The sequence below is a fragment of the Saimiri boliviensis genome, chromosome 8 (genome assembly GCF_048565385.1).
Source record: "Saimiri boliviensis isolate mSaiBol1 chromosome 8, mSaiBol1.pri, whole genome shotgun sequence".
NCBI classification, from domain to species: Eukaryota; Metazoa; Chordata; class Mammalia; order Primates; family Cebidae; genus Saimiri; species Saimiri boliviensis.
The window spans coordinates 113,412,804-113,427,348 of record NC_133456.1 but is presented as its reverse complement, the minus strand read 5'-3'; the positions used below and the strand labels follow the sequence as shown (position 1 = coordinate 113,427,348).

Sequence of the window (14,545 nt, the reverse complement as noted above, 5' to 3'; positions counted from 1 at the left end):
TTTATATAGTATTTCACCCAGAATTGAATGCAATGTTTTAGGTATGGTCTACCCTGGAGAATGCACTGAGACTTTACTGTAGTACTTCTAGAATTTATATTCAGCACATCTTCTTTTTCATCATTTGTGTTTATTTCAAGCATATTTCATTTGAACCAGTTTAGGGAACTCTAGGGCCCTGTTTCTTAACACTAAATTAATGTCTTCTAGTTAACGTCATTATAGTCATCAGAGCTTTTCTGGTTGGATTTGTTCAAACAACTGGTTCTATAATTAACCAGATGAAAATTCATTCCAATTTCATTTCCCACCTCGTCCATGATAAACACATTACAGTCAATTTGTGCTTGTCGAATCTGGATCTGCCAGTTTAGAAACAGCACAGGAAAGAGAAGTAAAATTAGTTCAAATTAATGTTCAATCAAGCACTCTATCATCACCAATTCTTAGGCAGTCAATGGCCCCTTGCCATTTGCAAGCTCTAAAATCCAAGGGAAGAATCCAGCTACGACATATGGGAAGTGTTTATGGGTTACGTGTGTGTTACCAGCTCCCGGGTCTGCTGAAAAATTAGTCTGCCTCTCAAAATCTGATGAGGACTGACCTATGTCTCTGGCTTGGCCTCAAGCCCAACATCTGTTATGCCTGAAGATGGTGTGGTTCCTGCTGCCTGCTGAGACCCTTCTGAAGGTCTTGGGAGGCTGTAGTGCCTCATGCCTGTAATCCCAGCACTATGGGAAGCCTGAGCAGGACGTTCTGTTAAGTCCAGAAGTTTGACAACATAGTGGTACCCTGTCTCTACAAAAAAAATAAGAGGGTCTTGACTGCATCCTCTCTGCCCAGCTTTATTTCCAGACTCTCTGCCCCCTTTTCCCCCACCTCCTGGACTCCGGGGCCCAGGCTGTCTTCCTCCGGCCTCGTTGGTCTGCAGACCCGCCCACCGCGCACTCACGCTCCGTGCCCAGTGAGCTTCCCACTTTGTTTCCATCCCATAGCTACTGAGCCTCAGTCATTAAACCCCTCCCATACACACGTGTCAAATTGTTTCCTTTTCAAAAGTGTTCTCAAACCATCCTTTTAAACGCGGCATGTGATTTTCTTTTATTTTTGTAATACATTTTACTTGCATGTGATTTTTTAAATCGAGTCTACTACAAACTCGCCAATCTACATTTACAGAAATCTAAATATTTTCCTTTTTGAAAATTGAAGTAATCTAATAGTCATCATTTACAAGCACTTTGAATTCAGAACTTCTTTCTGTGCCCTACAGTATAATTAGTCTGGGAAACAATTCTTTAAATGACGTCAGGCCGGATGCAGTGGCTCACACTTATAATCCCAGCACTTTGGGAAGCCAGGGCAGGCGGATCACCTGAGGTCAGGAGTTGGAGACCAGCCTGACCAACATGGCGAAATCCTGTCTCTACTGAAAATACAAAAATTAGTTGGGCATGGCGGCGTGCACCTGAAATCCCAGCCACTCGGGAGGCTGAGGCAGGAGAATTGCTTGAACCTGGGTGGTGGAGGCTGCAGTGAGCTGACATGGCACCACTTCACTCCAGCCTGAGCAACAGAGTGACTCTGTCTCAAAAAAAAAAAAAAAAAAAAAAAGAAAAGAAATGTAGAGACAAGATCTGGCTATGTTGCCTGGGTCTCAAACTTCTGGCCTCAAATGATCCTCCTGACTTGACCCCCCAAAGTGTTGGGATTACAGGTGTCAGCCACTGTGCTGACCTGTTTTAACACTGCTAGTAGTAACTAGCAGTTAACTAACACAATGTGTTCCAGAAACTGCTCTAAGTCCTTCATACATGCTCATAGGTGAGTATTATTTATTATTCCCAATTTTCATATGAGAACATTGAGGCACACAGAGATTTTCCCAAAGTCATGAAGCCAGCTCGTTAGTCAGAGAGGCAGACTGGGTAAGGGGTTGATGGGGAGGCTGTCAAATCACGCTGTTCAGTCCAAGTCCCCGTGCCACCACCCATCTGGGCCCTGCATCTTGACCTTCCCACTTCTCCAGGCACAGCCTGGCCGCACACATAGCCTGGAGAAAGTCCATTTTCTACACATATTTGAGCTCTGATGCCTTCTTTCCAGTTGTAAAGACTTTTTCTCACAGCTTCTTCAAGGATTGCCTGTTTTAATTTCCAAAGATGACACTTGATTACTCTGCTACATCTTTTGCCCTCTCTTGGCCACATGACTTAACCACTCTGAGCCTTTCATCATCTTTTCAACTAGAGGATTCAGCGAGAAAACCTCTCATGTCCCTGGTGGCTCAGATATCCAAACACACCCTTCGCCCTGTCTACACCTTGGAGGGAGCCACAGTTACTCATGTGAAGGTGCTTCCCATCCTGTACCTGAAATACCGGCACCGGATCTTGTGTGATGGTGAGACCACCTCCAGATGGGACTCTTTCCTCACCAGAAAATGCCCAGACACCCTGGGAAGAACAGCAAAAGCTGCTAGACTGGAATTGACCTATCATGGCTGGTCACATGGCTACTCTACTCTTGATTTCTCTACTCTGGCAATGGATTTGAATTTGAACTTCAGAGGCAAGGAAAACAGAAGAGGAAAGAACTGAAATGCTCAACAGCAAAGCCAAGTTTCCATGGCCTAAGAACCAATGAAAGAGTCCACTCCCTGCTCTCTAACTTCCCTTTTCTGGCTTGTGATACTGCTGTTCAGTTTCAAATATTTTTCTTCAAAAATGTCTTCATCTTCTGGCCCTAAATGACACAAACCCATACCTGGCCAGGCACACTGGCTCACATGCAACCCCAACACTTTGGGAGGCCAACGTGGGTGGATTGCTTGAGTCCAAGAGTTCAAGACAAGCCTGGGCAATGTAATGAAACCTCATCTCTACAAAATATACACACATGCACAAATTAGCTGGGTATGGTGGTGTGTGCCAGTAGTTTCAGCTACTTGAGAGGCTGAGATGGGAGGATTGCTTGAGTCCTGGAGGTCAAGGCTGCAGCGAGCTATGACTGCACCACTGCGCTCCAGCCTTGGTGGCAGAGTAAGACCCTGTCTCTATTAAAAAACAAAAACAAAAAAACCACACCTCTGAATTAGAGAGGGCAAAAGATGTAGCAGAGTAATCAAAGGTCATCTTTGGAAATTCAAACAGACCATCCTTGAAGAAGCTAAAACAAAAATGTCTTTACAATCACAAGGAAGGCATCACAGCTGAAATATGTGTAGAAAACTGACTTTCTCCATGTTATACGCAACCTGACCCACCAAACAAGCAGGTCAGGGTCCAATACAGCTATTTTTCCAGCGAATTCATCCAGCTTTGACTTTGGACTTTTACAAACATGCTCTTTCACAATGATAGGGCTGGAGCTGAATGCTATAAATGTGAGGCCGCTGTTCTCATACCATCAGCTAAGCCACAATGACTTACACTCAGTGATGAATCTCAAGTTTATTGATATTTGTCAGAATTCCCAATGAGTACTAAATGTTATCTCTTTGTTCAAACATTATGAAATATTGTGAGATTTTTTTTTCTTATAGATTTCCTACTGGTTTTCACATACATGAAAGTGAATATTCTTGTGGCATTTATAGTAGTGATTTCCATCCTGTAAATCAGAGGCATTTAAGTAACAGTGAATATTTTCTGTTCACCATGTCACAGCTGCCCAGGCATGATGGGAGGGGTTGGCAGTGGGGTGCGGAGTGCAAGGGGAGAAAGATCTCAGGTTCAAGACCCAGTAGCCTGAATACACAGCCTACTCTGTCGTGCTTCTGAACATTGAGAGTTAGCAAACGCTGTTGTTGATTCTGTTTGTTCGTTTTTGTTTTTGTTTTTAAGACTTTGGGATCAGGCCAAGCGCAGTGGCTCATGCCTGTAATTCCAACACTTTGTGAAGCCAAGGCAGGTGGATCACTTGAGGTCAAGTAATGATTTAACACACTTCATATGGTTCTTCAATCGATTTTTTTTTAAAAAGCCAGGTGCAGTGGCTCATACCTATAATCTCAACACTATGGGAGGCCAGGCAGGAGGATCACTTGAGGCCAGAAGTTCAAGACCAGCCTGGGCAACACAGTGACACTGTGTCTCTCAAAAAAAAAAAAAAAAAAAAAAATTAGCTGTGTGTGGTGGCACATGCCTGTAGTCCTAGCTACTCAGGAGGCTAAGGCAGGAGAATCGCTTGAGCCCAGGAGATCTAGATTGCAGTGAGCTATGAGCACATCACTACTGCCCTTCAGCCTAGGCAACAGAGTAAGACACTGTAAAAATAAATAAAAAGGAAAAGAAAAGAAAGAAAAGAATTTAAAGATAAACAAGTACGTAGACGTGCCAGGCACCAGGAAGGGCTCAGTAAATTTTAGCTGACATCATTATGATGTCTGGACCATGAATGAGAAGGTGTAATGTGGTATGTTTCCAGCCTGGGCTTTCTCCAATTCTGAGACTGGGCAGTACTGATTTGCCACTGACCTGAGCCCGGCTGAAGTGGGCAGCAGAACCAACACTGTTACCTTAATCAAAGACATTCACGAAGCACCCTCGCTGCAGACCTGGTAACAGGTAATCAGTCAGAGAGGGGGGAGCATGCGCAGTGAATTCTTTGCTCAGAAAAACCACCCTGTGTCTTCTCCCACTTTTTCCAAATTTTTTCTGCTTCAGTTTAGATCAGAGGATTTTGTTTCTTGGAATAGTTCCTCACTTGGACCTTTAGAAAGGATGACAATTATCTTTAGGTCTCTCTAATTTTAAAATGAATAGAAATCAGCAAAACAAAACAAAACAAAAAAGCACATCCATCTGCCCCTGACTTGTCTGTCCTCACACTGAGCAACTGCTTCTGACTTTCCTGTTTGAATAACCTCTGGGTGTTCGATCCACCTACACAGCTCAAGTTTGAGCTCCAGAACAAATATTTGTCCCAATTTTGAACAAAGTTAGAGAGCTTTTTTTCCTCTTTTTTTCTCTTTCTTAAAGCGAACTGTACTCCTCTGCTGTTCCTTTGAACTTGGTTCAGTAGGAAGAAGTGATATCCTCCCCAGACCATCTGCTTTGGGGAGCTTGGCAAAACTGTCCAGCAAAATGAAACGACTCACGTGCTTTTTCATCTGCTTCTTTCTTTCTGAAGCACCAGGCTTCGAAATCCCCATAAATGGACTTTCCGAAGTAAGTACTTCCAGATCGCTCCTTGCTGCTGTCCTGTACATACGCTCAGTAAATAGGCGATTGCAATTGCCATACCATAGCCCTATTCTGTGTGTAATAGAAACTTACAATAAAATTCACCTGAGTGCAAGTAGTTACTGTTATAATTATGGGAATGTGTATTTACCTTTTAAAGCATTAACAGGTTTTGCCTGAGAATTAAGTCAAGGTCATTGGGTAGGCATCAGAGTGTAGTATTTATGGAGTGACAGCTACTCACTCCTCATCTAAAAAATGGGGATAAAAATAGACCTAACCCAAAGTTTGCTTTGAGAATTAAATGACACAGTGTAAACTATCTAGCAGAGTACCTGGATGAGTAAGTGCTTAATAATTATTAGCTATTATGATGATGAAGAAATATTATCACTCTTTTACTAGGGGTGTAAGAAAAGTCATTATCAAAGCACACTGTTTTTCATACCTAAGTGAACAATGACATTTGTAATAAGGGCACTTTAAGTATTCCTACTAAAGGGGAAGATGGCAAGCAGGATGGAAAAGTACAAGAATAATTCCCACGGAGCGTAGGTCTCCACAGTTGTCCCCTAGCCATCTCCAACATAAGGAAAGTCTTGGGCTGAAAGGCTGTTTCTGAAAATCATACAGGAGCTATTTTTATGCCAGAAAAGCAAAGTGTGTTATAGGAATATCCCAGCAAATGCAAAGGCTTGTAATACTTGCAGAGTGGATTACCTATAAAAATGCCAGAGGATATGATACCATATTTACAAAGGAAAATATCACTCTGTCTGCCTTGAAACTATCGTATTTTCCAACACTTAAAAGCCACCAGAGTGTGTTGGAAATCTCAAACTGAAGCCAAGACATCCAAATGCGTTTGTGCTTTTTCAGTCATTTCTAACTGGCATTCCTTTTATAAAATACCTACATTTTTAACTTGGGGAGATGTATGGTTTATGTCTGCCCAGTCAGGCACTGCAAAGGCCTCTGCGGTTTACCCAGAGACTTCCCCAGATACCCACCTAATCACTGGGTTGTCCTGATCCCTGTCTTACCACCTGTGGGCAAACTCAAAACTGAATTTTCACATCCAACAAATGTGAAGGTGTTACCTTCCACTTGGACACCTCTGAGACATAGCTAGCAAATAGAAATATATTGAAGAAATCATTTTATGCTAAATTGTGATTGTCAAGAGGTAGAAAAAATAATATAAAATGATGAATACCACCAGCTATCTCTTTAGCGCTAGATACTTTTTTAAGTATCTATTTTTTTTTTAAATTAAAATCCCATTTTTTTAAGTTTGTAGAATATGAAGATCTGGTGGAACTGGCCCCAGGCAAATTTCAATTTGTGGAAGAGAACCAGAGATATCAGGTATGGTAAGCTTTACTTCCAATAGGCAAAATAAATGAAAGTGGTTATGGCAAAAGAACTGAGGTAAGTGTTAAGATGCCTTCTGCTAGATTTTCTTTCTTTCTTTCTTTCTTTTTTTTTTTTTTTTTTTTTTTTTGAGACAGAATTTCACTCTTGTTACCCAGGCTGGAGTGCAGTGGCGTGATCTCGGCTCACCGCAACCTCTGCCTCCTGGGTTCAAGCAATTCTCCTACCTTAGCCTCCAGAGTAGCTGGGACTACAGGCACCTGCCACCATGCCCAGCTGATTTTTGTATTCTTAGTAGAGACAGGATTTCACCATGTTGACCAGATGGTCTCAATCTCTTGACCTCGTGATCCACCCGCCTCGGCCTCCCAAAGTGCTGGGATTATAGGCGTGAGCCACCGCACTCAGCTGGATTTTCTTAAGAGCTTGTTTTTTTTAGCAGAGAAGAGTCCATTGGTCTTATACCTTGGTGGAAAGATCACCCAGGTGAAATAAACAGAGAAATTAACACAGCTGCTCCGCACCCTTCACACCATAATGGTCAACTTAGTACCTTAAAGAATACATGGCAAGGCACAGTGACTCCTGCTTATAATTGCAGCACTTTCAGAGGGAGGATCGCTTGAGGCCAGGAGTTCCAGACCAGCCTGGATAACATAGCGAGGCCCTATCTCCGCCACCCAGTTAATATATGTATTAGCTGGGTGTAATGGCATGCACCTGTAGTCCTAGCTGCTTGAGGAGCTGACTTGGAGGATCACTTGAGCCCAGGAGTTAAAGGCTGCAGTGAGGTATGATTCCACCAGCCTGGGCAACAGAGAGAAACCCTGTTCCCAGCCCATTTAAAAAAAAAAAAAAAAAAAAAAACAGAACACACAGCTGTTTTCTTTAAAACTTAAGATTCTGACATTATTTCCTGCCTTATGAGGAAGGATTTTGTTAGGAAGGCCTTCTTATTTTAGCGATGACAGACACTCCCACTTGCAGCCTCACATTCTCCTTCCTCTGGTTACTGAGAACACCTGAGAAGGAGAACTGGCCACACTGGAAGTTGCAATCCTGGAGGCCACCAGCAGCAGTACAGACAAAACCTTCTAATTAACGGGGTGAGTTTTCCAGAACACCAGGAAGGGCTGGCTTGGCTTCTTCCCTGTGGAGCCCACATGCTGAGAAAGGAGATATTTACAGAAGCAGCAAACACTAAGCCGATCAATGACTTATTTTGTATGGGTATGAACTTTTGACTTTCTGAAAATCCAGGGGTTTTTTTTGTAGACCAATAATATTAAAACCCAATAAGCAAGACTTCATGTCACAACTTACTTAGCCACAAGACAGAAAAATTCATCATTGAGGATTGCATTCAGGAAGTCTATAAGAAGAGGTCAACCACTGACCTCACCATGTCACACAGCACCCACTAGAACCTCAGATCACCCCAAATCAGGCAAACTGAGCTTATATCCAACACCCAGTTTCTTGGACCTTTTTTTTTTTTTTTTTTTTGGTGGAGTTTTGCTCTGTTGCCCAGACTGGAGTGCAATGGCATGATCTCAGCTTACCACAACCTCTGCTTCCCAGGTTCAAGCGATTTTCCTGCCTCAGCCTCCCGAGTAGCTGGGATTACAGGCATGCACCACCACACCCAGCTAATTTTGTATTTTAGGTAAAGATGGGGTTTCTTCATGTTGGTCAGACTGGTCTCAAACTCCTGGCCTCTGGTGATCCACCCACCTCAGCCTCCCAAAGTGCTGGGATTGCAGGCGTGAGCCACTGCGCCCAGCCGTCTTGGACCTGTTATTAACAGCTCACCAGACATTACATGTTCACCCACTACTCTTAAGCCACTCACTTTCAAAAGCAAGGGAATTGCCTTTGTCTATGTCTGCAGGACAGTCAAGTGTGTGGATAATCTCCTGGCATCGTGGTTAAGAGCATAGAATTTTGTAGGTGCCAGTCACTGTGCTTGGCTCTGGGGTTACACTGTAGAGGAAATACATGAAAATCTCTGCTTTTATGTAGCTTAAAGGAATACACAGACGTTAGTCAAATAATCCCTCAAATAGAATGAATCTTTATGAAGCAAGCTCTGCAGGAAGGAATATGCTCCTGCAAAAACATTTAGTAAAGGAGACGGACCTAGTCTTGGGGTGTGTGGAGGAATTCTGCTGGAGCCGAGGTCGGAGGCGTGAGTCGGAGTTCTCTATATGAGGGTTGAGGAACCTAGCGGGAGCAGGGCAGACGGTGGGAACAGCATGCCCACAGCCTCATGGCAGAATGGAGTTTCTAAGTCTCCATTCAACTGAATAAAAAACGGAGCAAATAGCATCAAGGGGATATATGCTACCCAGGGTGCATTTGGTTGGCTATTTTTATTTAAAAGTTATTTGTTCTAGCATTATATCCAAGAATGACATGCAGGCAACCAAAACTTGTTGAGAAACTCACCAGTGGGAAAATAGTTTTCAAGAATGTTCAGTATTTATGTCTCAGCTCCAGTGAATGAATTGAAGAAAAATTTAAAAAAAAAAAATTTTTTTTTGACTGAGGAAATGGTTTTGGCCCTCAAGGTAGTAAGTGACATACAGTTGGAGAATGATTTTCTAACTTCCTTTCACAGAGGAGCCTTCCAGGAGAATCGGGAGAAACCATGGTAAGTTGACTTTGATGATGTCACAGATTGAATGATTTTCCTGTTAACCATTGCTGGGAAATCAATCTGGGCATCTCTTTTATCTTTGTCACGGAGTATTTACCTGACTTTCAAAATACTGCCTTGCCCAACTGTTTGGCAGTGTTTCTAAAATTCAGCTTTAAAAAGTGCAGTCTTTTCAGACAGGAGAGAGGCCACCAAGAAATGAAGGATTTCTTCTCTTTGTCTTCTTGAGTTTTGTCATATAGCATAGGCTCCATCCCACTATATAAATTTATGTATTTATTCCAACTTAACCATTTGGATTTATGTATTTATTTTTATTTATTTATTTATTTATTGAGACAAGAGTTTTGCTCTTGTCACCCAGGCTGAAGTGCAATGAAACAATCTCAGCTCACTGCAATCTCCACATCTGGGTTCACACAATTCTCCTGCCTTAGCCTACTGAGTAGTTGGGATTACAGGCATGTGCCACCATGCCCAGCTAATTTCTGTATTTTTAGTAGAGACAGGGTTTCACCATGTTGGCCAGGCTGGTCTTGAACTCCTGACCTTGGGTGATCCGCCTACCTTAGCCTCCCAAAGTGCTAGGATCACAGGTGTGAGCCACTAAGTCTGGCACCATTTTGATTTAAAGTATGACACCTGACAGCTTTGGAGAATAAAAGAGTGCCTGTGGGAAGGAAATCTTAAACACAAAATGGCCCAGTTCCCTGAGATGTTCAGAGTAGACTTTCCTGTGGCAAGAAAACAGCCAGCCTGAGGAAGTGGTTTATGTTGTGCTTCCTGCCCTGAACTGGTGAAAACCTCCAGAAGTGCACAATTCAGGGGGAGGAAGGACACCTAGATTAGCCTGGATTTTATTTTAGCTTGAGGTGAGCTGCATGGTCAATGAGTCGAAAGGTTTAATGTTGGACTGCAAAGTGTGGGGAATGAGACCTGGTGTTTGCTGAGATCAGTAAATTCTTTTGGAGAAAAAAAACAAAATCTAGTGGGTCCCAGAGTTGTCATAGACCTGAAGGAGCTTGCTGCTCTCAGGCACCTCCTGAAAGACGTGGGTTTCTAGGACTTTGCCTTTGAGCAGCATACTTATATAAGAGATTCTTCACACTGGAGCTGCTTTAAATCAGTAGCGGTCAGGCAGGGAAGTCCAGAGTGTTGGACTGATACCTGCATCGGAATGCCCTGTCCAAGATCAATGCCCTTTGCTTACACCCATCAGTGTCCTCCTAGCTTGGTTTGACTTGGGGGAGAAGAAAATGACTCCAGGTGAAATTGTAATAGACATACAATCTTAATTTGTCTATTACAAATTAATAGGCAAGACTACCTTGTCTATTAAGGTAGAGAGTTGTAGGGAGGGTTGCTGGAGGTCACATGTGGGTTTTCACCCCACAGCACCTCTGTCTGCCCCTTACTGAAGATGCAACCAGGGTCCTCTTTCAAGCTCGCAGTCCAGTATCCTTTCCCCAGCTGGTGGTCCTGCATTTGGAGCTATTTCCTGGACTTCCTTGATCCGATCTGGCTTTCTAGAACCATTTTCTACTTGTATTTTAATGATTTTTGAAAAATCATTATTTATAGATTCCTAGGGCTGAAAATGCTTTTTAGCTCAAGGTATCTTGAAACGAAGGCAGATTTCTGCTCATTGGATGTTCCAAGAAGTTAGGGGAATGCTTAATCATACCGGAGTTCCGTCCTTACCAATGCCCTGGAATTGTTCTGCTAGTAAAACAAGTAAAATGCAGTGCTGTTAACATCAAATGCACTACACCTGATGAAGTTCTGTGTGGTTTTCCATTAGTACAGTTATGCTTTCTTGCCAATTTCAGGAAGAGGTTGATCAAGTAACTCTTTATACCTATAAAGTCCAGTCTACCATTACTTCTCGGATGGCCACCACCATGATCCAGAGCAAACTGGTGAACAACTCCCCGCAGCCTCAGAATGTGGTGTTTGATGTTCAGATTCCCAAAGGAGCCTTCATTTCCAACTTCTCCATGTGAGTAACTTCTGTGTAGAGCCAGAAATTGTGTGTTCTCTACTCACAGAATCAAAACCCCTCATGGTTAGAATGGACCTTCATGGTCAACTGTCCCAGCGGCTCTCACCTCCAGAGCTGTGGACCATCTGGATGTCAGGGGTCATTGTGACCCAATCAAACCATTGGTCCCAATGGTTTGATCCTGTTCAAAGCATTAGACTTTGTGAATTATTTACTTTTTATTTCTAATAAGTAAAAGCAAACTTAAGGCTATCTCTATGGTAGCAACCTCACACTTACTTGTATTTTAATATACTTTCTTGGGAGGAGAAAAATATACTGGGTTGCTTAGGCTTATAGGAAACCACATAAAAGCATGTGCACAGCAGTCAGTGTCATCTGCCATATGTTTCTCTATGGGAAAAAAAAAGTTGAGAACCACAGATTAAATCCAATCACTTATCCTGTGCTTGACCTCCTCTATAACACCCCTGACAAGTATGTGATGATTTGCTTAATGATAAACTCACTGTTTCCCAAGACAATCAACTCAATGGTTGACAGCCTGTTGAGTCATTTCTTGCACTTAATTTAAACATTTTCCACTTTCTGTCCAATGACTCTAGCGAGAATCACATAGAATTTTTTAAAAGTTCTCTGCAAAATACATATTGAAGTGCTCACAGATGAAATGTGCCATCTGAGCTTAGCTGCTTCTTTTTTTTTTTTTTTTTTTTTTTTTTTAGCTTAGCTTCTTAACAACTGAGGTGGAAAGCATGATGGTATAGACCAATTAAGATTGACTGAGTCCTCATAATGGTGTAGATCAGTGATGGCTTCATGGACATCACATATTAGTCTCTCCATTTTCTATGTGTGTGAAATTTTTCATAATAAAAGAAATGTTAAACAACACCAATACTTTCCAAACAGTTAATGCCAGTTATCCACTTGGAGGCTTTATGTATCAAAAGTAAATATTCTGTGTTCCTCCAAGTGATTGAAATGATTTCTATGTCCAAATATCAAGGTGGCCATCCCAGAGTATATTCCAGGTGATCAGTGTCCCTCTTAAATTGCCAAGAACACAGCACAGAATCATGCAAAAAGCCTAGCTATTATTTTTTATGAAGACGTTAGGTTGAGTTACTTTTCATCCACTTTTTTTTTCTTTTCTTTTCTTTTCTTTTTTTGGAAATGGAGTTTCACTCACTCTCGTTGCCCAGGCTGGAGTGCAATGGCGTGGTCTTGGCTCACAGCAACCTCCACCTCCTGGGTTCAAGTGATTCTCCTACCTCAGCCTCCCGAGTAGCTGGGCGCACAGGCATGCGCCATCACACCTGGCTAATTTTGTATTTTTAGTTGAGACAGGGTTTCTCCATGTTGGTCAGGCTGGTCCCGAACTCCCGACCTCAGGTGATCCACCTGCCTCGGCCTCCCAAGGTGCTGGGATTACAGGCATGAACCACTGTGCCAGGGCCCATCCACTTTTGCCTTTCATGCGCCAAGGTAATCAGTGATCATTGTGGATAAATAGTAAAGGGTTCAGCCACCATGCACTCTGGCTGCTGAAAGTGGCAGTCATGTGAACGCTATTTTCTCAACAAAACCGAGTAGCCAGAAAAAGGCATAATGTCACTTTGATTGTTATCCTTTGAATTGGCTTTAAAATGTATCACTTCTTTTGTCTGCCTTTTCTAAAAAATAAAGGGAGAAGGAAAGGCTTTTCTGTAGTGGTATTAGAAGACCCCATGTCTAGAAATGACATTGAAAATTATTTTAATAAATTTCTGTTTTTAAACCACATCATCAGAACTTACTCTAAAGATCTCTTATTTCTGTTTTCCCTCCTTTTTTTTTTTTTTTTTTTTTTTTTTTTTTTTTTTTTTTTTTACTTTAAGTTCCAGGATACAAGTGCAGGATGTGTAGGTTTGTTACATAGGTACACATGCACCATGTTGGTTTGCTACATCTATCAGCCCATATCTAGATTTTAAGCCCTGCACATGTTAGCCATTTGTCCTAATGCTCTCCCTTCTCTTGTCCCCCACCCCATAACAGGCCCCAGTGTCTGTTGTTCCCCTTCCTGTGTCCATGTGTTCCCATTGTTCAGCTCCCACTTATGAGTGAGAACATGTGTTTGGTTTTCTGTTCCTGCGTTAGTTTGCTGAGGATGATGGCTTTCAGCTCCAACCGTGCCCCTGCAAAGAACATGATCTTATTCCTTTTTATGGCTGCATAGTATTTCATCCTTCATTCTTTTCTTCTATCTCATTACATAGAAGATTTCTTCTATCTCATTACATAGGAGATTTGAAGTGCAAAGGACAGAATCGTGAAACATGCATTTACTTTGATCTCCCTCTGTTTTGGGTCAAATTTTTAAGACCAGAGAAGAATTTAAAATGAGCTGTGTAGACTGATGTACCAGCCAAAATATCCCTTCCACCTTTTTTATCAAGATCCCGAATATTCCATAGGAGGTGATTTCCTTTGTCCTAAAGACTCCTTGGCCTTTGAGGCTTAGTTATGATCTGATGGAAGTGTGATGGCCTTGACCAGCAGTGTGACCTTGAGCAAGAGTCAACTGTCTCCTGGGGTCTGATGTCTCTCATCCAAAGGGGCAAACCCAGAAGTGTGCCTCAACACACGTGCTGTTGGCATTTGGGGCAGGAAAATTCTTCAGTGGAGCTGTCCCTCACATTCCGGGATGACTAACGTTCTTGGTGCCCTCCCACAAATGCCAGCAGCACTTCCAGGTCATCTCAACAACCCAAACTTCACACATTTCTAAATTGCTCCTTGGGAAAGACATTGCCCATTTGAGTACTAGAAGTTCCCATTTACTTCCAAAGTTTCAGATTCTACTGCTCTGACCAACCATTACTTGGTAAGGATTAGGTGCTAGCCAGCTAAAAGTATGGTGGAGAGAGATGAGATGCACAGAGAAGACAGGTCCCCAAGGGAGGTGGTTTCTGGATAAACACCAGCATGGCAGGGGATCCACCAGCACCTTCCCCCGTTTTTCTTTATTCTTTTCCATCCTTGCAGAGGAGCATAATATTCTGTCTTCATCAGCTCTGGCTGCTATGACTTAGTACTGTAAAACACATGGCTTATAAATAGCAGAAATTGATTTCTCACAGTTCTGAAGGCTGGGAAGGCCGAGATCAAGGTGCCCAAAGATTTCATGTCTGGTGAGGGCCTGTTTCCTGGTTCAGTCAGGATGGAAAGAGATGAGAGAACTCTTTGAAGTCTCTTTTGTGAGAGCACTAACTGCTATTCCTGAGGGGAGCGCCCTCATGACCACCTCCTAATGCCATTGCACTAGGAAGTAAGGTTCAA

The 14,545-nt window shown here is 42.5% G+C and overlaps 1 protein-coding gene across 2 annotated transcripts in view; it reads left to right on the top strand.

Annotated features, from left to right (window-relative positions):
* The first annotated feature begins 4,960 nt into the window (after window positions 1–4,960).
* ITIH2 (inter-alpha-trypsin inhibitor heavy chain 2) overlaps window positions 4,961–14,545 on the top strand; it is a 40,948-nt gene continuing 31,363 nt past the window's right edge. The window contains exons 1-4 of one of the 2 annotated variants that reach the window (XM_003939031.3): window positions 4,961–5,171; window positions 6,480–6,554; window positions 9,181–9,213; window positions 11,049–11,218. In XM_003939031.3, the coding sequence (XP_003939080.3) occupies window positions 5,088–5,171; window positions 6,480–6,554; window positions 9,181–9,213; window positions 11,049–11,218 (362 nt within the window). In that variant the 5' untranslated portion in view covers window positions 4,961–5,087. The remainder of the gene's footprint in view (window positions 5,172–6,479; window positions 6,555–9,180; window positions 9,214–11,048; window positions 11,219–14,545) is intronic. The other variant, XM_074405070.1, reaches the window with a different exon arrangement.